Source organism: Nuphar pumila, chromosome 8 (assembly GCF_984573655.1).
Source record: "Nuphar pumila chromosome 8, dmNupPumi1.hap1.1, whole genome shotgun sequence".
NCBI classification, from domain to species: domain Eukaryota; kingdom Viridiplantae; phylum Streptophyta; class Magnoliopsida; order Nymphaeales; family Nymphaeaceae; genus Nuphar; species Nuphar pumila.
In genome coordinates this window covers 114,625,554-114,651,206 of record NC_143256.1, presented here as the reverse complement: position 1 = coordinate 114,651,206, position 25,653 = coordinate 114,625,554, and the positions used below count along the sequence as shown (strand labels likewise).

Genomic DNA, 25,653 nt, shown 5'->3' with positions numbered 1-25,653 from the left:
CATTTGGAACCCAACCTGATAAGACCCAGGCCAAGCTCAAACAAGCAAGTTGAGTCAAGCTTTTGGCGGGCTGAGCCTGAGTTGGGCTTGTTGGGTCCGTATGTGCCTCAGTTAGGACCGGTTGGACAAGCCCGATGTCCACCGCTATTGATGTCCATAATCAGAAACGTCAACAAGCCAGATTTGGGTCAGATATCCAATTGAATCTGAGTGGATCTGGTAAAGAAAACAGCATCCAATTAATAATCGGCTTCGCACTCAGTTCAGATTTTTGCATCTAGACCCTAATCTAATCACATGTAAAGTGATCCACTTGGGCTACAGTTCAGATTTTCACATCTACACCCTAATCTAACAAGTCAACTTTGGGCTGCATTATGCTCAAGCTCGAAAAATGTGGGGCCCAGCTTGGCCTGACCAGGCTAAGTTTTAGCGTTGTAGGCAGGAGTAAAACTCCAATTCAGTAGAATCCAGCATGGACCCATTTGCTAGTCAGGTTTAAAGGGCTCTACCTGACCCATTTGGAACCCAGCCTGATAATATTCGGGCCAAGCTCAAACAAGCTAGTTGAGTCAGGCTTTTGGCGGGCTGAGTCTGGGTTGGGTTTGTTGGGTCCTAATGTGCCTCAGTTAGGACCGGTTGGAGAAGCCCGATGTTCACCGCTATTGATGACCATAATCAGAAACGTCAACAAGTCAGATTTGGGTCAGATATCCAATTGAATATGAGTGGATCTGGTAAAGAAAACAGCATCCAATTAATAATCGGATTCGCACTCAGTTCAGATTTTTGCATCTAGACCCTAATCTAATCACATGTAAAGTGCATGTAGGTACAAATGCCTCCTTTTTTTAATTGTTTTTTGATGAAACTAACCTTACAGATGTGATCTACATGTTTTCTTAGTGAGAACCAACTTGTAGATCGTCTAATTAGGAATAGTAGGTAAGGTTTAGGTAAGGTTTTATAAGGCTTCAAAGTTCAGCAGCCTACAATGTAAAATATTTTCGCAGGTCATAAAATCATGTTTTTCATCGAAAAAAACACAATTGAAAAGCTGATTCCAACCATTCTGGTCATGCTGAATCCATCTATGAGGTTCGATTGCATCAAAACAACCTGCGCCATAATCCAGAGGCAAATGTACATACAAAAGTTTGTAATAATTCATTACCCTAAAATATAAATAGCTAATTGGGTCCGGATTTGTTAGCAACTATTTTCATCTTATCTAAATCACACTAGGTCATAAGGCCTGTAACTATACCAAATCCAACTCATTTACATCCCTACCCATAATATTTAGACCGTCAAGGATCTGGACCAATCCACACTAGTTTTTATTCAAGCCATTATGTAACTGACCTGATTTACATTTACCTTGAACCTGACCCACAATGCTTGACGCAAAATGTACCTGAGCCGATACAATACACATTCCGATAGTCGACTTGGATCTAAAACAAACAGTGGAGTCATAACTGACCAAATTTGGATCATATCAAGTTCAGTGTTGCACCTATTATTCAAACCCGATATAAAGACGGGTATGGTGAAATATGCACAATCCAGCCACTTATGATGATTATAACAGACCAAATTTGGATCCAGAAATGAATGGCTATAATAAGACCCACAAAGGCACTATAATATCATACTGTAAAACTTTTGAGCTCAAAGATTAACAGTATTGACAACTCTGTTTGTTGTTAGAGAAGGAGAAAGTGTGATTCATCAACACATAGTACACATCAAATCAATGACATTATCGTATTTATAAAGAATTGACCAACAAAATCCCAATAATTTTATGCACATCTATAACAACGTACCAGATTCTTAAGATGCTTTTGAAGGATCAGAAGGAATCTGCGATTGTTCCAAAGCCTTCCGCAAGAATTCTGAGATCTTGGAGGTTGCAGCTTGGCCTCTTTGTAGGCAGTTGAAATAATTCTCCACTACAATATTAAATTAAAGTCAAATGAGAACATGAATGAAAAAATAAGAACCATAAATGGAGTGAAGTGCAAACATGGTGATTGTCAATAAAGGATAGCTCCATGGAAGAGACCGATTCCAAACCTATGTAAAAAGAGATCCAAAGAGAAAAGTTGTTTTTACTTGACAGTTACTCTTGAAATGCAGGAGAAAATGACCAAAGCACTATAAGATCTTTTGAAGCCACCAAAATTTGAGAATGACAACTGCATGGTTTACCCATCCTACAGAGTATCGAATCTTACTATTTTCTATGACAATTGTATGGTTTGCCCATTATTGTACACGCAGGAGAATCAAATCTTGCTATTTCCTTTTCAAAGCTCTCAGTAGCATTGCCTCCCAGAAATGTGGGAAGATCTCCTTACCTCCAGTCATAATGGTTGTTAGCTTGGTAGAAACCTTTGTTTGCATTCAAAAGAATCTAGGCTTTTTTTCAGAACTAGAATTTCTGTCAAAACACTCAAACAAATTGCATACTTCTCAGTACCCACATCTGTGTACAGTTGGTCGAGAATGAAACTCAAGGCGAGTTATCTAGGTTTAACGAAATGGCACAACACTTCAGTTGGACAATGCAGATAACAGAGGACAACCAAGGTGTGGCAGTTCTAAACCAGTCTACACCACTTAGTGTCACTCTGTTGAAGATAATTATGGAGTGTATAGAAGATAATTTTTTGTCAGCGAGGATCTTTGTTTTTTTTTTTAACAGGAAACTTGGGTCAACAATGGATGGTGTGCCTTATGTAAATGGTGGTTAGAAGAATAGTATTTTCAAAATCATTTCTATAACCAGCTATGATCCATGCCAAGATACAATTTGATATGGCAGCATGTACAGAAGCAAAATGGCTGGATAAAAACCTTTCCTAGATGGGAATTTTTTTGTTATATAATGCAGATTGATTGCTTTGTAATTGGTGGTGACAACTTGTAACTCTTTCTGACTGTTTTGTCTTTAATAAAATTTCATTCACTTTCTTTCATATAAACAAACCATGAGCAGTAAGGGTAGGGATGTAAATGGGTCACAATTCTGGTTGTAGGTAGCCAATATGGTTGTTGGCTAAATGGATTTGGATTCTTGTTTCGATGGTGAAAAGTTTGTACCAGTGTTGAGAAAAGTGTGCCTCAAGGAGCAAAAGGCACGCCTCAAGGTGAGGCGTAGCCTTTTTTGCCTTGAAGCACGCTAACGAAGTGCAAGTGCCTATGAGACGTGCGCCTCATAGGCCTTGAGGTGCATGCCTCATGGTGAAGCGTACATAAAGGCCGATTGTTTAGGTCTCTCTCTCTCGCGCGCGCGCCTCTGCCAAAATGAAAAAGCAAAAGAAAGCCTCTCTTGTGCTCTCCCTCTCACCTTTGCCGAAAGGAAGAAGAAGGAACGCTCATTTGGTATGTAACCTCTCTCTCTCTCTCCTTCTTCTTCTATTTTTCTTATTCTTCTTCTCCTCCTCCTCCTCCTCCTCCTTCTTCTTCCTCTGCCAATCTTCTTCTGGTTTTCTTCTACCTTCAGTCGATCTTATTCTTCCTCTCCTCCTCCTCCTCCTCCTCCTCCTCCTCCTCCTCCTCCTTCCTTTTCTTCTCCTTCTTCCCCACTTCTTCTTCCCTTCCTTCGTTCTTCTTCTTCCCTCATTTTTCTTCATAGGCTCAGGTTAAAAAAAAAAAAGAGGGAGGTCCTATTGTTTAGGGCACTCCCTCTCTCTTTTTTCTTCTTCCTCTGCCAATCTTCTTCTATTTTTCTTCCCCTACTTGTTCTTCCGATATTCTTCTCCTTCTTCCCTCCTACCTCCTTTTCTTCTTCTCCTTCTTCTTCTTTCTTTCTTTTTGCCTTCTTATTTCTTTTTCTCCTTTCCTTCTCTTAGTCACTCCTCTATTTTTTTCCTTTCTTCTTTTCCTTTTCTCTTTCTTTCTTTCTTCCACCTCTCTGTTTTGCCCAGAATAGTTGCTCTATTAAAAAAATCATATTTATGTTTCTATAATTTTTGCCCATTTTATTTTCAATTTTTGGGATTTTCCTGATATATGCTGAGATTTATAAAAAATTCTGTAAATTTGAGTGTGGTAGTTGCATATCATAATTGGATCACTTGTTGCCATGCTACAATCTTACGATTCTTTGCCTATGCATTTTTCCCACTATTGTGCACACGGTGGCCTTATGATTTGCATTAGATGTTTCTTTTTCTATGTATCAAACCATGTATTTGCTTGATTTTTGAGATAGGGATGTCGATTGGGCAGTATAAAAAATTTGCTAAAATCTGCTCTATAAGTAATTGCTGTGTATTTAAAAGTGTATTTGCATGTGCTTTATAATTTTGTGTGTGTATGTGTGTATTGTGGATTCAAGGATGTATTTTCATGTGCTTAGTGATTTTATTACCTATTCTTTGGTAGAAATCGAATGCTCATATTTTATTTTGTTAGATACTTAAATAGATCAAGTTATTACCTTGGTGTTATTGCTAGATATTGGTTTTGGACCTTTCTACATTTATTTTGAATTCTCTATTTTCTTATTTTTGTTTTTGTTTTTCAAGTTTTTTTAAAAAAAATTATAAGTTTTTAATTATTTATTTGTGAGGCTTACGCTTTACACCTCGCTTCATGTTTGGGTGGTACGCCTCGCTATGCCTCAACACTTTTCACAACATTGGTTCATACCAAATCCTATTTTTCACATGTAATCAGATTCAGATAAGAAGGGCAGTTGGCCCAGATGGTATACCTATCGAGGCTTGGAAATGCTTGGGTGAAAAAGGTTTAGAATGGTTGACAAATCTTTTTAACAAGATTTGGGGATGCCTAATGAGTGGAGGAAGAGTACTTTGGTGCCTCTATACAAGAATAAGGGTGATATACAAGATTGCACAAACTATCGTGGTATAAAACTCATGCGTCATACTATGAAACTTTGGGAGAGGGTGATTGAGTATAGGTTGAGGAAGGTTGTCATGATATCGGAGAATCAATTTGGTTTTATGCCTAAAAGATCAACTATGGAAGCTATACATCTTCTTAGACAACTTATTGAGAGATATAGAGAGAGGAACAAAGATTTGTATATGGTTTTTATTGATTTGGAGAAGGCATACGATAGACTACCTAGGGATGTTCTCTGGTGGACAATGATGAAGAAAGGTGTTTCTCTCAAGTACATTAGTATAATTAAAGATATGTACGAAGGAGTAGTAACCAATGTCCGCACTTGTGGAGGGGTGACAACCAATTTTCTATAACGGTTGGGTTACATCAAGGATTTGCATTAAGCCCTTTCCTATTTGCTACAGTGATGGATGAGCTTACGAGATCAATTCAAGAAAATGTGTCGTGGTGTATGTTGTTTGCTGATGATATTGTTTTGATTGATGAGTCTAGAGCTAGGGTTAATGCTAAGTTAGAATTATAGAGACAGACATTGGAAGCAAAAGGTTTTAAGTTGAGTAAGAGTAAGACAGAATATATGGAATGTCGGTTTAGTAAGCAACGAAGTAGTGATGGGAGTGTAGTGAAGCTTGGTGAGCAAGAAATACCGGTGGATGACTGTTTCAAATATTTGGGATCTATCATTCAAAAGTATAGAGAAATTGATGGAGATGTAAATCATAGGATAAAGGTTGGGTGGATGAAATGGAAAAGTGCAACTGGAGTGTTGTGCGATCGTAGAATGCCATTGCGGTTGAAGGAAAAGTTTTATAGGACGACTATTAGACCCGCTTTACTATATGGTACGGATTGTTGGGCTGCCAAGAGACATCATATTCAAAAAATGAGTATAGCTGAGATGCGTATGCTTAGATGGGTGTGTGGAAATACAATAAAAGATAAGATTCGGAACGAGGAAATACGTAAGAAGGTAGGCGTTTCACCCATTAAAAATAAGATGAGAGAGAATCGTTTACGGTGGTTTGGACATATTCGGTGAAGGCCTAATGATGCTTCAGTTAGAAGGATGGAGAAATGAGAAAATATATTAGTTAAAAGAGGTCGGGGTAGGCCTAGGAAGACTTGGATGGAGATGATAGGAAAGGATATGAATGCTTTGAACCTCATCGAGGACATGGCATTGGATAGAAATGATTGGAGGAGAAGGATTCATGTGGAAGACCCAGAATAATTTTCTTTTTTGGTTCATATCGCCGACCGCAATTGTTTTGGGATGAAGGCGTAGTTGTTGTTGTTGTTGTTGTTGTTGAATCAGATTCAGATATCCATTAAAAATCCAGATATGCATCGGATTTTGTGACAAAAGGTCTAAAATCATATCAACCTCCGATTATAATCGGATGACTTACCAAATCAGCTTCAGTCGGATACCAGATAAAATCTGATCCGTTGACATCCCTAAGTAAGGGTACTGCAATCCCCACACATTATTCAATCTCCTAAAGAAGTCCAATACAAGGGTTTCAAACCATGACATCACCTGTTAAGTCAAGCAAGTTCAAGAAATCCCCCAAATTTTATGTGGTTTCATGATCATTATCCCAACTTCTGCTTTACAATTTTTGTCTTTTCATTTTCTACTTATTAAGAGATAAAACTTGCATCACCTGAAACCTCTTGATATCTCATAGTTGCCTTCAAGTCTTCAATAGTTTCCTTCTTTTCCTAATTATTTCCGCTTGTGAACCATCACTTTTCATACCAGTGTTATGACATATCTACATGCAACACAAGCAAACATCTTAGAAACTTTTTTTGCTTTCTTTTTTATTGAAAATATTCTTCAATGCCCTATAATGTATGTATTCATAATCTTCTATTTCTTTGTTACATCAAATGTCTACTTTAACATACCCATCAGCCATATGCACTCGGTCTTCAATGTGATTATTGTTAACATATATATATACATATATATATATATTCCTGTTTATTCCAAAATACCCGATAGGGGTATTTTGGTCTTTTCACTGTGTAATATAAGTTGTATACAACTTTTTAGGTTCTTTTTTATTTTTATTATTTTCTATTTTTTCTTTTTGTTTTCTTTTATTTTGGGACCATTGGGGGGCCCACTTAAATCGACGTTGGGGCTCCCCAACGTCTATTAGTGGGAGCCCCAATGGCCCCCCTCTTTCTCTCTTTTCCTTTTTGTATATAAAAGGGTCTTCTCCCTCATTCTATGTATGTTTTTCTCACACCTTCTCTCTTTAATAATATGCTTCTTTGCATTTTGGCATTCACCCCATAGTGGGTTTGTGTATTTTGCACTGTGTGCTTGTAATATTTGGTTCTTTATTGAACCCTATTGCGTTATCATTTGTAATTTGTATTTCCGCATATCTCATTACATGGTATCAGAGTCAATTGGGTTGTTTGTGATCTTGGAAGACTCCTCTTAGGATCTATTGTAAGTTCTTTCTCTTCTTATCTCTACCTTCTTCTTCATTATGGAGCACAACTCAAGAGCAACGGTTCAAATTATTTGATGTGGGTATTGGCTATTGAGAACCATCTTCATGGAAAGAAACTATGGGGCTTCGTGATGGAGACCAGTCTTGAACCAACATTGAACCTCACCAGGATCGAAGGTGGTGTTGAAAAAGCTCTTGATGTTGAGGACCGTATTAAAGCGATTAATGAGCACCAAACAAAGGTAGAGGATTGAGAAAGTAACCACTTCATGAACAATGTTAACATAAAGATTTATGCCAACATTGTTAAGTTTAGAAGAGCTAATGAAACTTAGTTCTTCCTCAAGGGTATGTATACCCAAAAGGATTTAGCTAGACAATTTTTTTGTCAAGAAAAGATTAGATCCACTAAACAAGGAGACATGAGTATCCGAAATTATTTTAGTGTCTTGTCTCCCCTTTGGAATGAACTTGCTCTTCTTGAGCCCAAGTGGGTAGCTTCGGAAGATATTCAAATGAGAAGAGAACAAATCGAAAAAGAACATTTCTTTCAATTTCTTCACGGTTAGACCGGATTTTGAACAAGTAAGAACATCCCTTCCTCATAGAAGCAAGGCCTTACCTATTGAAGATGCCCTTGCTGAAGTATACTAAGAGGAAACTCGTCTTGGAATGACTCATAAAAGTGATGAAATCTTGGTCGTTCCTAGGCCGGGATCCAATGTTAAGCCTTATAGGCCTCCTCACTTTGCCAAAAATAATGGGTTTAGAAAGGGTATTATTTGTCACTATTGTAATAAACCGGGACATATTAAACCGGTTTGTCTTAAGCAGCGTTGTGAAAAGCGTTGAGGCGTAGCAAGGAGCTCCACCAAAATCTGAGAAGAGGCGTAAAGCGTAAGCCTCAAAAAAAAAATTAATTAAAAAAAAAACTATAAAAAATATTTATAATTATAAATAAATAAAAATTGCTTTATTGATAAAACAACCATCGTAAAATCAGTAATTTCACTGGTAACAAAATAATATACATGAAAAACATGATGCATCTTTCCTGCACTAACACTCGTACCAAACCCTATAGGGTCAAGGTATGGTGATAAACAAGGAGGTCCGATTAGAACCTGGGTCAAATTCAAAAGCACTGACTAATATATGGAGTTGGGTATGGTTTATAAAATTTCATGGGGCCCGACCCCAGTTTTGACTAAGATCCACAACTTTTCAATGTAAAAAATATAAATGATATTATTTTATTGGTTATGGTTAGAGTTTGGTTATGCAATTCCTATATGGTTCGACTATGAATTCTCGTGGTAGGTCTCACTGAACCAGAATCCGGACCCGGTACCAGTATCATAAATCAAATTTGGGTTTGAACACACTTGAATCCAACGAAACCCGACCTCTTGACACCCTTAATTCTGGCTCAGATGATTCAAGTTGAGTTTGAGCTAAGCTAGTGCTAGATCATTTAGTTTAAATAACTGAATTTTTTAAAGGTCCGTGATGAGAATGGAACCATGACCCATTGGCTACAAGAATACCGACCAACTAATTGAGCCAACATATTATTTTTTGCATCACGTATGCTCATTTAGACAATCCTAAATAAGTTTGAGTCAAGTCGAACAGTGGGTGTTCGACTAGGCTCATACTACATGAGCTGCTCAATCCTGTTTGCCGAGCTCACTTAGCAGTTGGTTTGCCAACTCTCTTCAAAGAAGGTTGCCGTATCGTATCGGCAGAAAATAGATACCTTTTACCCTGAATTGGTTATTTTTAATAAATATAAAAATACTTAAAATTATTATTTGAATATTAATTTAATAAATTTAACATGTGTCACGTTTTGACCTTTGTGTTCTTTCATTTTCACATCCCACTTTTAATCATTTTGGCACGACCCCTCAACCTCAACCCCTTTCCCTCTTCACCTGGGTTGTTTTCAGAGAGAGAGAGATGAACAACGCGTTCAATGCGTTCAAGGCGAGGGTGGGTATCGAGTGGAGCCCCCACCTGTACATAACGCTGGTGAGAGGGCTGCCAGGGACCCGAAAGCTCCACCGGCTGACCCTCGAGGCCCTCCGCCTCATGCGATGAAACACCCCCACCGTCCGCGGCATGCTCCAGCAGGTCTTTCTCTCCCTCTGATGAATGGATGAATAAATAAGATTAAAAGTGAGAGGCGTATACGCCTCACCTTGAGGCGCGCCTTGCCCCAAGGTGTGCGCCTCAAGGCGTATGAGGCGCACGCCTTGGGGCATTTGCGCTTTATGCTTGTGCCTCAAGGCACAAAGGCCCTCGCCTTGAGGCTAGGCGCGCTTTTTACGCCTTGAGGCGTGCTTTTTACGCCTTGAGGCGCGCTTTTAATAACACTGGTCCTAAGCTTAAAGGAAAGGTGGCTTCGGTTGGTGAAAATGTGCCAAAGAAAGAAGAAGTGAACAACAATAGAGGAGACATTAAAGATACTCTAAATCAAATTTCGGAGGCACATCAACACCTTCTTAAGTCTTCTTCTACTTCGGGTGTCGTCTTCGTGTCTTCCTCATCTCCTCTAGGTATGTGGATTCTGGACTTCGGTGCTTCTTTTCATATAACACCACATAAAAACATCATTTCTGATGTATATTTCAACCCCATATCGTCTTATGTTTCAATGGCCAAAGGGACTTATTTAAAAATTGAAAACATTGGAACGCTTGATTTAAAATATTCTCAAGATTTTTTTATTCCAAAAATAAAGGTGGTTCCAAAAATCAATTTAAACTTATTTTCGGTCTCCCAAATTACTGATTATGATTGCAAGGTCTCTTTTTCACCTAAAGATTGCACCGTGCAGGATCTCCAGTCAGGGAAGCTGATTGGACAAGGCCATAGGAGGGGTAATCTATATTTTATGGATTTTTTGACTCTACTATTCAAGTCATTTTATAATTTTGTAAATGTCAAAAGTATTGAACTTTGGCACAAGAGACTTGGTCACCTGAATTTTTCAAAGATGTCGCTTTTCTCCTTTTTGGGAAATACTTGTAATGAAAAAGTCATGACTTGTAAATATTGCATATTTGGTAAATTAAAAGCTATTCTATTTCCTCAACGAAGTTTTGTCTCCACACGGCCGTTTGAATTGGTTTATTCCGATGTATGGGGTCCCTCTCCTGTCATATCTAAGGGAGGTTTTTCATATTATATAATTTTTGTGGATGATTTCACTAGATACACATGGATTTACATTCTAAATTGAAAATCTGATGTGTTTTCCTTCTTTAAAGAATTTCATGCAATAGTTAAGAATCAATTTTTAAGTAATCTATCTATTATAAGATCGGATTCAGGAGGAGAATATATGTCAAATGAATTTCAAACTTATTTATGACAAAATGGGATTTGCCATTAAAGATCTTGTCTCAACACTCTGCAACAAAATGGCCTAGTGGAAAAAAAAAAGACATAATAGAAACAACTAGGACTCTTTTAATTTCCAAAAATATTCCAAAATCTAATTAATAGAACTCCTTCATCATCTTTAAACAATGTTTCTCCTTTTGAAAAACTTTATAACATGTCTTCGAATTTCAAAAGACTAAGAATTTTTTGTTGCAAATGTTATGTTTTTACTCACAAGAATGATAAGCTTTCTCCAAAGGCTATTGAGTGTGTCTTCTTAGGATATGGTGAAAAACAAAAAGGATACCGATATTTTGACTTATTAAATAATAAACTTTGTATTTCAAAAGATGTTACCTTTATTGAAGAAGAAAATGGTTTTGCAAATGATGAACCAAAAAAGAACATTGATTACTCTTTCTTATTTGATTTACTACCCCGAAAAGATAAATCGAATCCTATTGAGACTTTTGAGTCTCTCAATGATGTCAGAAATCATAATGAACAATCTTTTAACAATGAAAGAAATGATTCACATGAAAATGTAGATGAAATAACAAATAATACACAAGTTTATAATAGAAGAAATGAAAGCATTCATCCATGTGCCTTTGACAAATTTTCTCAAAATACATCTTTAGAAGAATCTTTACAAGGTCAAATCGTATCTAAGGGGTTGGGGTTGCAGCAGTAATTACAGACTATTTTCTTTCAGATAGATCCACATCCATAAACAAGCAATGAAGAAAAAAACTCAAAGAACAAAACATGCACAACCACCTTCCAAGAGAAATCAACCTAAAAAGGAAAGCAAGGAAATACCTGACATCGACCCGTGTGTGACAGAAGTAATTATTCCATGATCTACAGGTTCATTTTCAACTAGCAAATGACCACTATGCAAAACCAATCTAGGTGAGTTGGGAAAAACCAAAGAAACTGATGCCTGCAATTCCTGCCATACGACACAAGAAACATATCAGCAACTTTTTTCTTCTTCTTCTCATAAGTAAACATAATTAAAGGAAAGATACAAGGCAAACTTAAAACATGTCAAAAACACCTGCTCATCTAGTGTTCCTGATAGTCACACGACAAAGTAAAAACTGAAAAAGGATTCAACCAAACTCATCCAATCTTATGTCACTTTTCAATTACATGTCATCTCATTGTGCCTAATAAATATTCCTGCATTTTCTCTTTAAATTACAAAAATTTTCTTTGATGTTATTTATCTATTGACAAATTTTATCTTCTTGCTTTGCAGTTTCATGGGGCAAGACTTTTCATTTGGATACCAAGACAATCACTATGAGAGCAACATGCACATGTTGACAAGTCATTGGAGACAACACATCAAGATTAGCTCAAATATTTTGAAAATATTGCACAATAATTTCTCTGATATTTTCAATAATATCCTGAGAATATACCAAGTATTTGAAACACTGTATTTGAATTTATCTAAAATTTGCTAAGATCTTCCCAAGTTTTTTCTCAGCGAAAGAGACTTCATAGCCTTCCATAATAGCCCTCTATTCCTCAGGTGAGAATAGCATTTTTGACGAGGTTGAAGACTTGATTTTAGAAGGCAACTTATATAGTATCTTTAGGAGACTCAAGACTTGATTTTAGAAGGCATGCTATCAGATAGGACACTTTTTCCATACATTCTGAAGTAAACAATGATTTAGGATAAGATGGTCAGATAACTGATGGCTCAATTTCCAATATGAGTAATTTGATCCTTTTCTATCTGCGACAAGTGGCTTTTCCGACAGATATATCCATATTGATCAAGTCAGCAGTTTGCATAGCCAGTTATTCGCAGGGTTGTCATTTGCTGAAAGGTTAGGTAGCCAACCATCTTACATGATCCACCTATAAGACACCTTAAGGTGAATCTCCTCTCTTTCTTTCCTGAAAAGATCAAATTGCAGTTTTGGCTACTGCTTTATACAGCAACTATCTGAAGTTTCTCAGGACCAGAAACTTAATTTTCAAACTTAATGAAGTTACACATCACAACTGAATTTGTAAATAGTAGACTGTGACAAAATGGAAACATATTTTTCTGCAAAAGGAGACATGTTTCCTTCAAAGAAAATTGTATTGGAAATATATAATGTATAAGATGTAAATTGTTTAAAAGAGGTGGAAATTTCAATTTGTTAAGATAGCAGTTCATGTTGGAAATAATAATAATAATAATAATTGGCAGCTGTTATGGATGAAGTAGAACATAGTATTGCAACATCAACTATAGTTAACATTGATACTGATAGTAAGTAGGATTTTAAATATACTATAGTAATTAGGTGGCTATGGCAAAAAAATGAGAAAAGAATATCAAGCATATTTCACATGGACACTTCACTCAGTGTGGTCCCTTGTCAAGATGATGCCAGAAACATCATGACACTTTATGGACATAGTTGAACATATGCTGGACATGGTGAATACTGTGTCCCTATCTTCATCTATTTCTTTTGATGATCTTGATCCTCGATTTTGTAGTCGCTCATGTTAGAATTCGCCATTGTGTTGAGAGGTCATTTTTGTCCATATTCTGGTTGACCAGGTTTGGCCTCAGGTTTGATCAGACCTAATATGTAAAAATGTCTCGTTCACAGTTTAGCATTTGTCCAAAATCTTGTAACTTGTATATTAATGAAAGAGAAAAGAGACAAAAAAATAGAAACCCGCTCATTCACTCCGTAAAAGTCTAAAACCCTATGTCCTTTTCCATATTGCGCTTCTTTCTCTTTATTTTGCTCTAACAGCTTGCAGTCATCAAGGAGAGAAGGCTCAAGGGTGCTAAACACAAGGATTATATTTAGTTTTAATTCTCAACTTGGATGTATTATTTAATGTTTACTAATTATAATGGCCTAGAATGAATGTTCAAGAATTTGCACTTCGGAAGATCTTGATGTTTTACTGTTTTAGATTAAGGATTTTGAACACACATAATCAGTCACACGCACACACATACATACAAACATGTGTGTGCAAGCGCGTAAAGCAATGTCCCATGTCCTAGTTGTTAAAATGCATGATAGATATGTATAAAGTTATATATACATATTTATATGTGTGTGTATATATGTATTGGTACATGCATATCTACATATATGTCCATATATGTATTTTTTATTGCATGTAATAGGTCATGCCCATTAGGGGCATTTTTGTAAAATATTTCTGATTTTTTAATTATTTTGGGCTTGCTAGCCGTTGGTACTAGCCCATGGCTCTCTATAAATAGGAGAGCTTTTCCATTGTAATGTCATGCTTTCTCAAGCATATTTGAGATAATTAAATTATTTATTTTTTATATTTTTTAGCCCCTTGGCGGCTTGTGTTTGTGTGACTCTTTGTGAATTTGTATCTTGCCCCATAAGTGGCATATTGTTCTTGGCACTCTTGTGTACTCTTGTATCCCTTAGAGGCATCCATTTTTGTACCTTTTCTTGTTTCATTACATGGTATAAGAGCATTGAGGTATGGGAGCTTGCGGATTCGTGATTGTGCTAGTGTTGGAGGTTCGTGGGCTTGTGTGAAAGCTTATTGGTGGAGTCTCCATCAACTATTCATACTTCATCCTCTTTTCTCGTTATCTTATTTTTTTTTTCTTCTCATTCCAATGGCTGACAAAGAAGTCGTCACCGTTGTTCATAAATGAAATTTAAGGAATTGAATCTACAATTGTAAGCAAGGAGACAAGTCGGTTAGAGAGTACTACAACACTCTTAAAAGACTTTAGGACCACATGGCCAAGTTGGAGCCCATTTGGGAGACTCCAAATGATGCCCTTCAAAGGAAGAAGCAAATCCTTGAGAAACAACTTTTCCAAATCTTGAGGGGCCTTAGATCCAAATTTCACCATGTCCGGATAAATATTATTCATAGGGAAAAAACCTTTCCCTTACATGAAGTATTAGCCGAAGTTTGCATGGAAGAGACTAAGTTGAAGTCTATGTCTAAATCCAAAGAGACAAAAGCCAAAGACCCAGAACCATCATAAATGCTTAAAAGCCTCCTCACTTCTCTAAGACCCATATTGGGAAACCACCATGACACTTCTTATTTCAAACCATGTTTCCAAAAGAATTTTGGGCTGAAGACTCCCTAACCGATGTATATCTTATAAATAGACTCCCTTTTACCAAACTTCAAAACATCTCTCCTCTTGAAAAACTTTTCAAAAACTCTCCTAATTATTCAAGATTAAGGGTTTTTGTTCCCACCAACAAAAATGATAAACTTTCACCAAAAGTCATACTATGTGTATTGCTTGGGTACGGTGAAAACCAAAAGGGATTCAGATGTTATGATTTCAAAAATGAAAATCTTTATATCTCAAGAAATGCCTATTTTATAGAAAATAAAAAAAATTTAATCAAAATGTGCCTAAGAAAGTTATTGAATACTCTTTTTTGTTAGAATTGTTGCCTAAGAGTAATGATGATTGTGTATTTGATGATATTGTTAATGAAGAACCACAACTCGATATCCAAGATGGTGAAAACTTTTACCAAAGTGAACCCACAGTAATCCAATATAGCAGGCGTGAAAATGATAGACAGACTAGTTGTAATACCCGTAATTTTTAATATAAATTTTTGGGATTTATTACGTAAGACTTGTTTAAGTTTGGACCGGGTGTGATCAATACCAGAAGATCCAGTTTAAATCAGGAGACGGAGCAGTACGAGCACCAAATTATCGATTCAAACTAGGTTTGGATCGTCATCGATTTTAGAAAAACACGTTTAATGAAGCGGGTCGTGTTCATTGTGGGTCGGATAAATATCCACAAACCCCGAAGCCCAAAGGGGGTGAATACGAATAGTAATAAATGTGGAGTCACCAAGTGGTCTCTCTCTCTCTCTCTCTCTCTCTCTCTCTCTCTCTCTCTCTCTCTCTCTCTCTCTCTCTCTCTCTCTCCATTTACACGAGCCGACCTCCCTCCTTTATAAAAGAAAAAAGAAAACCCCACAACGAACACTCTCCCTCTCTTCGCACACCCTCTCACACGACCACCACTATCGTGCCCCCCCTCCTGCCAGAGGACATCACCCCATCAGCCGACCGCCACCAGTCACCCAACACCTCCGACCATCTTCGAATCCTCCCTGCGCTAGCCGGGATTTTTGTTTGTCGGACCTCCTTCACCATCACCAACTGCAGATCCCCCATTTGCTTGTCGTCGGCCACCTCCGACCTCCTCCTCACCAGACCACCATCACCACCACTGTCGGTTGTAGCCGACCTTCGAACACTCCCAACTGCAGTCGCCGGCTCTGTTCGCCGGCCACGGACAAACGAACGTCGGTCACTTGCCAGCGACCCTTAGCCGATCACCCCAGTTGAGCCTATGTCGTCGGCTGCCCTAGTAGATCAGAGTCTCTATCTGCCAGCCGGAAACCCCATGTTCGTCGAGATTCCCTACCGACCAAGACCCCTTGTTGTCTGACAACCACAAATTGCAGGAGCCCTTGTCGTCGACCACCTCCGTTGGGATCCTCGGTTCGCCGAAAGCCACCGTGGGCTTACTCCTTCAACCAGCCGAAAACCCCTTGCATGTTGGGGTTCCCTGCTAGCCAGTTGCCACCCACTGCCTGTCGAAATTCATATTCATTGGAACCATTGCCGATTGGGGTTCCTTGCTAGCCGACCCATTCTTTTCCCCTATTTCTGTTGGTGGAAGAGCTTCACCTGCCGGCAGACGAACCACCCTTGCCGATTGGTGTTCCTCGCCAGCAGGTTATTGCCCTGTGTGCAACCACCTTGGATCCGTGTGCACTGTCTCAAGAAGCGTGCCACTGCCGCTTACGTGCAGGATTGCCTCATAATCTACACTCGCCTTGTAATTGCCATTGACCGCTCGCATGGTCAAAACGCCACTGAAGTTCGTGCTAAGTTCAAAAGAATCCCTGAAGTGAAGGACACGACTAGAGAGGTATGGTCCTTCAGTTCTTTGCCTCATTTGTAGGATACTCGCACAAAAATTTGGGAATCCTTGCCCTGACCTCCGACAAGATATGTAAACCCTGAACGATGCTTTTTGGGGTTCATAATATATATATTTTCTGAACTAACTGAAGTTGAGGAATTAGCGAACGAAATTTTATAATTGAAGAACCGGGGTAATCCAGAACTTTATGAAGTGTTTTGTTTTGCAGGATGAATGTTAAATCTAAAAGATAAAAATGGAATATAAAACCCCATGTTTTGCAAGAAAGAATATTAAAAGTGTATGTTGATGTGTGTGTGTGTGCACGTGTATCGAGGCAAAGTGTGTACTAACGCATTTTTCACATCAATATATGACATATACGTATGAAATCGAGCATATATGTGAATACTCATGTAATGATGTTTACACGTATGCAATTGAGCATACTTGCGGATGTTTGTATTTTTAATTATGTCCATGTGTCGGAACAACACACAAATGATTGTTTGCTTGTGTGCATAAATGCATATGCAATAGTGGCATACACCTGAATTTTTTTTTATGTGACACTTGTGTATGTATCTGACATGCATAAGTATGAATGTGATATGTATACGATGTGGATTTCATGGGATAGAATATATTACATGCATTAAAAATTTAATTGCATAGAATGTATTCTTGCATTAGAATTTAACTGCAAAGGATGCATGGCATGCATTAGATGATAAGAATTGCATAGAAATGGGTGGATGTATATTTATGAATGGATTGTGACTTATGTTGTGAAATCAGGGGTATTGACCCCATCTGATCCCTATGAAGGCAAAGATTTGCCATTCGTGATTGACATTTGCGAATGTGGCAAATGGTGTATCATAAATGAGATAAGTGTATGTTTGTGTCCTTTCAATTGTAAAAGTGACGAGCATTTCTTGAATATGAAGGTTCACTATTGTCAAAGGTTGGGTCATTTATCAAATGGATGTAAAGAATGCATTTTTAAATAGAAAATTAAAAGAAGTTTATATCAATTCACCTTCTGGATATGAGATTCCATCTAGAAAGAATCTTCATTTAAGAAAAACTTTATACGAGTTAGAATAGGCTCCTATGGCCCGGTATGATAGATTTAGCATTGTAATGATTACACTTGGGTTTAAATCTTGTTATTCTGATACTGTTATGTTTATTAAGAAATCTAATATAGGTATCATTATTATGCTTCTTTATGTCGATGATATGATCTTTACTGGTGAAGTTCAGGGACTTCAACATATTAAAAATTTACTTAAGAAACATTTTGAAATGATTGATCTTAGATTTCATAGATTTTTTTCTAGAAATTGAGGTGGCCTATTCTCCACGAGGATACTTACTAACTCAAACCAAGTTTAATACTGAAATTATTGACAGGTTAGGGATTACTGATGAGGAGAGGGGGGGATACTCCATAAGTAATCAATGCTAAAATGAGAAAAGATGATGAATCACCCCTGGAAGATCCCACTCTGTATCGCCAGATGGTTGGATCATTGACTAACTTGACCATCACCAAACTTGATATAGCTAATGCAATCTATACTACAAGCAAGTTTCAGCACTCTCCTATCATCGTTCACATGAGTGTTGTGATGAGAATCATTAGATATCAAGAAATTTTGCTTCTAGGAGACTTTTGTTGTCTTCATTCTTCTCACTTAAATTAATTGCTTACTTTTATTCGGATTGGGGAGAAGATCCTAATGACAGACGCTCAAGTACTGGTTTCTATATATTTTTAGGTGACTCTCTGGTGTCTTGAAAGTGCAAAAAGCAATATAAGGTATCCTTGTCATCTACTAAAGTTGAATATCGTCCTATACTTCAGATATCGTATGGTTGAAAAGGTTACTTGAAGACATGAAGGTTTACTTGCTAGACAAACTTTCGGTGATCACATCGTAAGTTTGAGGGGGAGTGTTAATTTGTATGACAGATATATAGCTATATATATACATATCTATATATGTGTATGTATATATGGGGTAACTAAAATATATTTACCAACCAAATATGTTTACTCGTATGAACCAAGATTTTCATAGTTTTCTTTTTACTTTTTTTCAAAAAATTCACCGTAATGATGTGATCTAGATGCTTGGTTTTATAGAAATAGACTCTTGGATCATCCAATTACGATGTATAAGAAGGATCTTTTAAGGGATGAAAATCAACGGCTTAGAATTTTCATAAATATTCAAGCATAAAAAATCGCATTTCTTGATCCGATTACGATGATCCAATAGTCAATTCCTAGCAAATGGACCACGGGGAATGTATCTGCAGGGTTAGATTTGCAAGAAAAGCCTATGAAAATCTTGATTCATACCAGCAAACATATTTGGTTGGTAAACATATTCCAGTTTTCCTATATATATAGATATATATATATAAGTACATACATATGTACATATATGTATTTTTTAATGCATGTAATAGGTCATGCCCATTAAGCGCATTTTTGTAAAACATTTTTCTATATGTACATATATGTATTTTTTAATGCATGTAATAGGTCACGCCCATGACTCTCTACTTTGCTCTATAAACAGGAGAGCTTTCCCATTCTAATGTCATGTTTTCTCAAGCATATTTGACATAAATAAATTATTTATTTTTTATATTGTTTAGCCCCTTGGTGGCTTGCGCTTGTGTCTCTTTGTGAATTTGTATCTTGCCCATAAGTGGCATATTGTTCGTTTCATTACACTAGCTACGCAAAATTCATGGGTCCTACCAAGTATATCCATGTCATATCCCTTACCCATGTCTATGTCAACATGACATAGATTCGAACCCAAAAACAACAAAAGGGTAAACATGCATACAGTAACATCACTCAGTTTTTCTCTATTAATGCACATAACAGAAACAGTGCAAAAAGAACTGCCTAAGAACACACAATTGAGGCACAAAGCAACTTCACATAACACTTGGGTGATCAATACTATGCACGTAACAAACAGTTTTCCTCCTTTTCAGCATATTGAGAAAAGACTACAGCTATCATCAAAAGGAAAATATGCTATAAAAAGTACACATTAAGCAGATCCAGTAGATTAGACACCTGTTCTTCAAGCTTGGTAGGGTCAAACACTACAGATCCTTCATTTGTTACAGCGCAACAAACTGCAACTGTACATGTGCCAGCAGAAATCAAACAATATGACATGAAAAAAATGTATGAATATAAAACTGCAAAATCTTAGTAATCACAGCTCACCAGCAAGAAATTTTAAAGGTATACCCGCATCAACAAGAGCAGCACACGCTGCATTTATGGCACATGGAAGCAACTAACAAGCTTTGGTCAAGGAAATTTCTTTTAGAAATTTAAGCATTTAGTACATAAAATGTTCATTATATTAGACAAAAAGTATATAAACATAATAATTTAAAATCAAAAAATAAACTCCTCCTGTCTTTGGCTAAAAAAAAAGATGGAAATCCAATAGACCATTCAACATTAAAAGTTGTAACCTCAAGGATGATGCCACCAAGAATTAGGGGTGGGCATCGGGCCGGGCCGGGCCGATAATGGACCGGGCCAACCAGGCCAACCGAGCCAACCGGCAGCCCGAGCCTGGCCCACGTATATAATGGGCCGGGTTTTGGCCCGGTACCTAATGGGCCTGGGCCTAAAATCATGGCCCAAACCCAGCCCATGAAGGGGCAGGTCGGCTTGGCCCATCGGGCCGCCCAGCTCATTGCCCACCCCTACCAAGAATGAATTATGTAGTCCTCTGCAAACTAATTTATTGAAAAAAATGATGATGGACAAAATTGAATTTTCTAAGCAAATGTGTAAAGCTGTCATTAACAGCAGAAAATGGAAGGATGATTGGGCCTTGGATAAATGGATATTAATTGAGTGAATCAGTTGCTGCCAATGGAAATCGCAATGCCAACAATATGGAGAAAAAAATCAAAGAAAGATACAAAGATGTGCTGAAAAGAGAAGCTAAATTATCCATGGTATAGTAATATTTAAAAGAATTTGTCCATCACTTTGCTTTTTATTCTCTTCTACAATAAATACATAATGGGGTAACTGAAGAGAACAATTACAACTAAATAATGCTTACTACATACATTGTAATAAGCAATTACAAGATGGTGCACTAAGCATAAGACTTAACCAAAGAGTTTGAACATTTACATCTAAGATTCTAACATATGAAGAACATGCACTTGATGTAAAAGGTAAGAAGCTATAGCATTATCTGTAAGATGGAATACATTTTATAGCTTTGTGATATATGGGAAACACAAACTACGTAAATAACATGAATAATTTCCATGAAAGATACAGCTCCATCATCATTGACAACCTGCAGAAAAAGGAAAAATAACATTTCTTAGATCCTTAGAGATATATAAGAATATGATCATGATGGTAACACCAATTAAGTTACAAAAAGAACCATACAAAAACTAAGCAGAATAAAGTCAAAAAGCAGTGGTCAAATGTAAGGCAGCTCCATAGTAGATAGTGGTAATAAAAATGATTTTAATTAAAAAAATGACCTATTTAACTCAGGGGTGTAACTGGCTCATGTAAAAGTCATATTGTTATTTATGGGGCTCCTGATAACATTCTTCTTATAAAGATCCTTATTATAGCTTGCCACCAAATCCTACCCCCTCAGGCAGATCCATAGCTTGCCGGCCCTACCTGAGTATCTGCAGGACCAGGCTCAAGCTAGGTTTGACCGAGCTTGACCAAAAAATTCAAGCTATGCAGAGCAGAGATTTAAATAGATAAGAATATTTTTCATTTAAATTTAAATAAAAGAGAGGATGGGAACTGAATCCATCGCCTTCCATTTGAAAGAGAAGCATAGTAGCCATTATAGCATATGTTTTATTTGTATAAAGCTAAGACAATACATATAATGCATACATATAAATACATTTGCATCCTATTAAATGGGCTTAAGCATGGTCTCATTCTCAGCTTGTTCAAGTAAAGGTGCCTAAAACTGAGCTCAAGCTTGCAGAAATTCTACTGAGCCAAGCCCCTTAATTGCTCATCCTAGATGAACACACACATACAGGTGCACACTCATGCCACTTTTTTTTTACATTAACTTTGATAAAATAACGCAACCAATCAAAATTGTCAATAACAAGCGCAAGTTTGAGAAGGAAATGTTTATATAACATAACAAAGCCATTACAATATCAATAAAAATGTGTTAAATACCTGAACAATTACTGATGTTGTCGTATTTGGATGCACATTCAGAAGGAAAATGCTTTGCAGAGTCCTCATCAATATCATTTCGCACTCCTTCTCTGCTTTTCCTGGACAAAATCCAAACGTTCAACACAATAAAAAAGAAGGCAGAACACAAGCCCATTTTCTTAAAGAATAAGAAAAGCCTCGGTTACCAATTTGGCCAGATTTTGGTTTCCATATGACCTCAATCGAAGCCTTCTCGGGGCTCTCGTTCTTCTTTGCCCCAGCTTTTGGCCCATAAACTGCAGCTAAAATTATTGTATCCCCTACAAAGCAAATGTAACCCTAAATGAATTGCAGGAGAGGAAATAAATCCTAGGGAAGCCCTAAACTCAAAGAACTTAGCCAGAAGTAAGCAAAGAAACCAATGGGAAGTAGTCCTCTCACCTTGAGACCAACGGGCAGAGCCGTGAGCTCGATGAAGCACATTATATGAGCATGCGAGTGGCCTTAATTGATTTGGGGAACGACCATCCGCTCTAGCAGGCTCCATCCTGGCTTCTATACCACCAAATCACCTAAATTTTGTGTTGACTTTCTACAGAACAACATGAATGACTCATTTAGGCGTCTTGGGGATTGCCTAAACGCTATGCATGAGTCACTGACAAGAGAACAAAATGTAATTTCTTGATGCGAAATAGACAACTTCAGCTTAAGTTTCTACCACATAATTGTGATGACAGTCATAAAACAAAGGGAAGGGAGACATAAAGCATATCTTTCCCCAGCTCATTTTGGAATTCGACCATGTTAGTCCTTGGACTTTAAGCTAGATTGACTTCAGAAAAGGGCTGATTGAAGAATTATATTCAAAGTAGAGCCCTAGTCCAGAGACTCCAGACCTTAATCAAATCAAAGCTTTAGGTCATACAATCTCTCCAATTGGACTAGGGTGCAAATGCAATGGATTCAGGCTAGATCTAGGTATATCGGACTCCAAATTCTTATTTCCTGGACAGGATATGTATCTGAATTTGAATGCCACTTGATCCAATCGGAAATTTATGGACCGCAGTGTGGTTGACTTCACCTAACCCAAAGGAAGTTGTGTCCAAGTGTCACACCCGCCTGCAACGCGGGTGTGGTGCCCTGTTAGAAGAGTCCGTGTGACATAGGTGAATAGTCAAACCACCTCAATAAAATATAGATATATCAAATACTAAAACAAATCAGCAAAAACACAAAAAAAAAATCTAAAAACATAATAAAAATAAAAAATAGAACCATGATTATTGCTATTTGAAAAACACAAACAAACCCCCCATCCTAATAGAAATCAAACATAGAATGATGATTATTACTAATTAAAATGCTAACTAAAAAGAAAAGCACATAAAGTCCCTAAATCCCTAATTTAATCATTCATGTCATTTGAAATGACGCAAATCAAAAACCTAAATCCTAACAAAAATCATAGATAATGCTAAATGATAAAATAACAAACAAAACCCTGAATATTTTAAGTTATAACCAAAATCAAGTACTCATTTTTTATGGATTCATGATTAATGATAATTGAAAAGAAAAACACATAAACCACAAAATCATAATTCAACATTCACGCCATTTTGAAAAACACCAAATCAAAACCCTAATTCATACAAACATCAAAATTTATGCATTTAGGCTAATTGATAAAAAAAAACATAAAATTTTAACCAAAACCAAGCATTCATTATTCATTATTCATTATTCAAGGATTCATGCCTGATCGTAATTAAAAATATATAAAAAAAAATCATAACTAAACATTTATGCCATTTTACAAAAAACTAAATCAGAACCTTAAATCTTAACAAACATCATTCATATATAGCCTAATTAATAAAAAGAAACCTAAAATTATAACTAATATCAAGCATGTAGAATCATGTTTAATGTTGATTAAAAAACATAGAAATACCTAATTAAATATTCACCTCTTTTAAAAAATCTAAATCATAATTAGAAGAAAATACAAAAAATCCTAAAACCTAATTAAATAGTCCATGGTATTTTATAAGACTAAATAAAAAAACTTCAAGACTAGCAAGCAGCATTCTTATAGACGCTAATTTAAAAAAAAAAAAAAAAAAAACCCTAAAGTTCTATCTAAAATTAAGTATGTGGAATCATGTTTAATGTTGAAAAACACAGAAATACCTAATTAAATATTCATTTCATTTAAAAACCAAAATAAAAACCTAAATGCTAACTGAAAACAAATACAAAAAATCCTAAAACCTAATTAAATTTTCATGCTATTTAAAAAAATAAATAACCTCAATCCTAACAAACATATAGAGGCTAATTGAAAAAAAAAAGAAACCCGAAAAAATCTAACTAAAAACAAGCATGTAGAATCATGTTTAATATAAATTGCAAAAAAGTAGAAATACCTAAGGAAATATTGATCTTATTAAAAAAACAAAATCAAAGACCTAAATGCTAATTGGTAAAAACACAAAAAACCCTAAAACCTAATTAATTATTCATGCTATTTAAAGATTAATCAAAAACCTAAATACTAATTCCCGACAAACATCATTCATATATATGATAATTTAAAAAACAAAACCTTAAAATTTTAAGTTTCTAATTAAAATCAAGCATGTGGAATTATGTCTAATGTTGACTGAAAAGAAAGAAACACGTACATACCTAATTAAACATCCACCTCATTTAAAAAAACCATAATCAAAACCTAAATGCTAATTGAAGAAAAAACACAAAAAACTCTAAACCCTTAAAAAAACACAAGAAGAAAAGACCAACAGTTGCATGCCGCCTTGCCGGGGAAGCCCTTGGACGGCCTACGGCTGGATGCATGGTCCAGGCGGCAAACCTGAGACCCTGACCCGGGTATAGAGAGAGAGAGAAGACCTTCGGGGGGTGCACCAGAGACTGCCAACGAATGGCGAATGTTCGGAGACACTGATCGGAGCTGCCGCAGGCCAGAGGATCAGAGAGAGAAGAGAGAGAGAGAGAGAGGACCTGCGAGGGGTGCGCGGCGTGCGTCGGAGGCCGCCTCCAGTCGGTGAAAGGCCGGACCGCCGGAAGTGCAGCCGTGCAAGTCCGGTGGCGTTTTGGGGAGAGCGAGGGAGTCGAGAGTGAGAGTGAGAGTGAGAGGTGGGCTCGAGGTCGGGAGCGGGGAAGCAAAGAGAGTCGTCGGAGAGGTAGGGACCGTAGGGTGTGCCTCTGGGTCGGGTCCGGGTTGTGCCCACCTTAACCCGGCCTCTATTGCCAATTCCGGATCAGGGTGGCCATCGCGACCTGACACCCTATTAGTGGATTTTTCGGGTCGTGCCCACCCTGGACCTAACGTAGCTCCGAGCAGCACAACTCAAGTGCACGTATCTTGGTTTTGTCATATTTTTTGTTAGTATATGTAAGTGCACATATCTTGGTTTTATCATTTGTTTTATTTCATGTATTATGGATTAGTACAAACTGATTGGATTTGGTGGGACCTCTGATCTGAATCCAACGCCTGTTTTTTCATAAGCGATATTCTTAAAGCAAGATCCGAAAGTGCATTCGCATCAGATTCAGATGTATCCATTCAGATTTGGATCAACATTTTAAGCAGGTCTATGTTCAAATTTGGATCTGATCTGATTAGTTTGCACATTTTACATGCAAGAACCTTGACCTTGGTCTTCTTTTACCAGACC

At 37.0% G+C, this 25,653-nt stretch overlaps 1 protein-coding gene across 1 annotated transcript; it reads right to left on the bottom strand.

The window, feature by feature from the left end:
* Nucleotides 1-1,622: 1,622 nt before the first annotated feature.
* On the bottom strand, nt 1,623-25,075 carry LOC149830300 (Ribosomal protein S5 domain 2-like superfamily protein). The gene is made up of 9 exons (XM_090015777.1): nt 24,974-25,075; nt 22,385-22,535; nt 22,150-22,263; nt 21,962-22,062; nt 21,066-21,086; nt 19,979-20,051; nt 19,823-19,890; nt 11,574-11,706; nt 1,623-1,958 (listed from the first exon to the last, which is right to left on the bottom strand). The coding sequence occupies exons 2-9, from the start codon at nt 22,488-22,490 to the stop codon at nt 1,840-1,842; spliced, it is 735 nt and encodes a 244-aa protein (XP_089871903.1). The 5' UTR covers nt 22,491-22,535; nt 24,974-25,075; the 3' UTR covers nt 1,623-1,839.
* Between the last annotated feature and the right edge of the window lie 578 nt (nt 25,076-25,653).

Excerpts from the sequence above, each read along its gene's own strand:
- LOC149830300 (XM_090015777.1), bottom strand. The coding sequence starts at position 22,490 with ATGGAGCCTGCTAGAGCGGATGGTCGTTCCCCAAATCAATTAAGGCCA. Across the intron at positions 22,063-22,149 it reads ACCAAAATCTGGCCAAATTG|GAAAAGCAGAGAAGGAGTGC; the intron begins GTAACCGAGGCT and ends GATTTTGTCCAG. Across the intron at positions 1,959-11,573 it reads CACACACGGGTCGATGTCAG|TGGAGAATTATTTCAACTGC; the intron begins GTATTTCCTTGC and ends TTAATATTGTAG.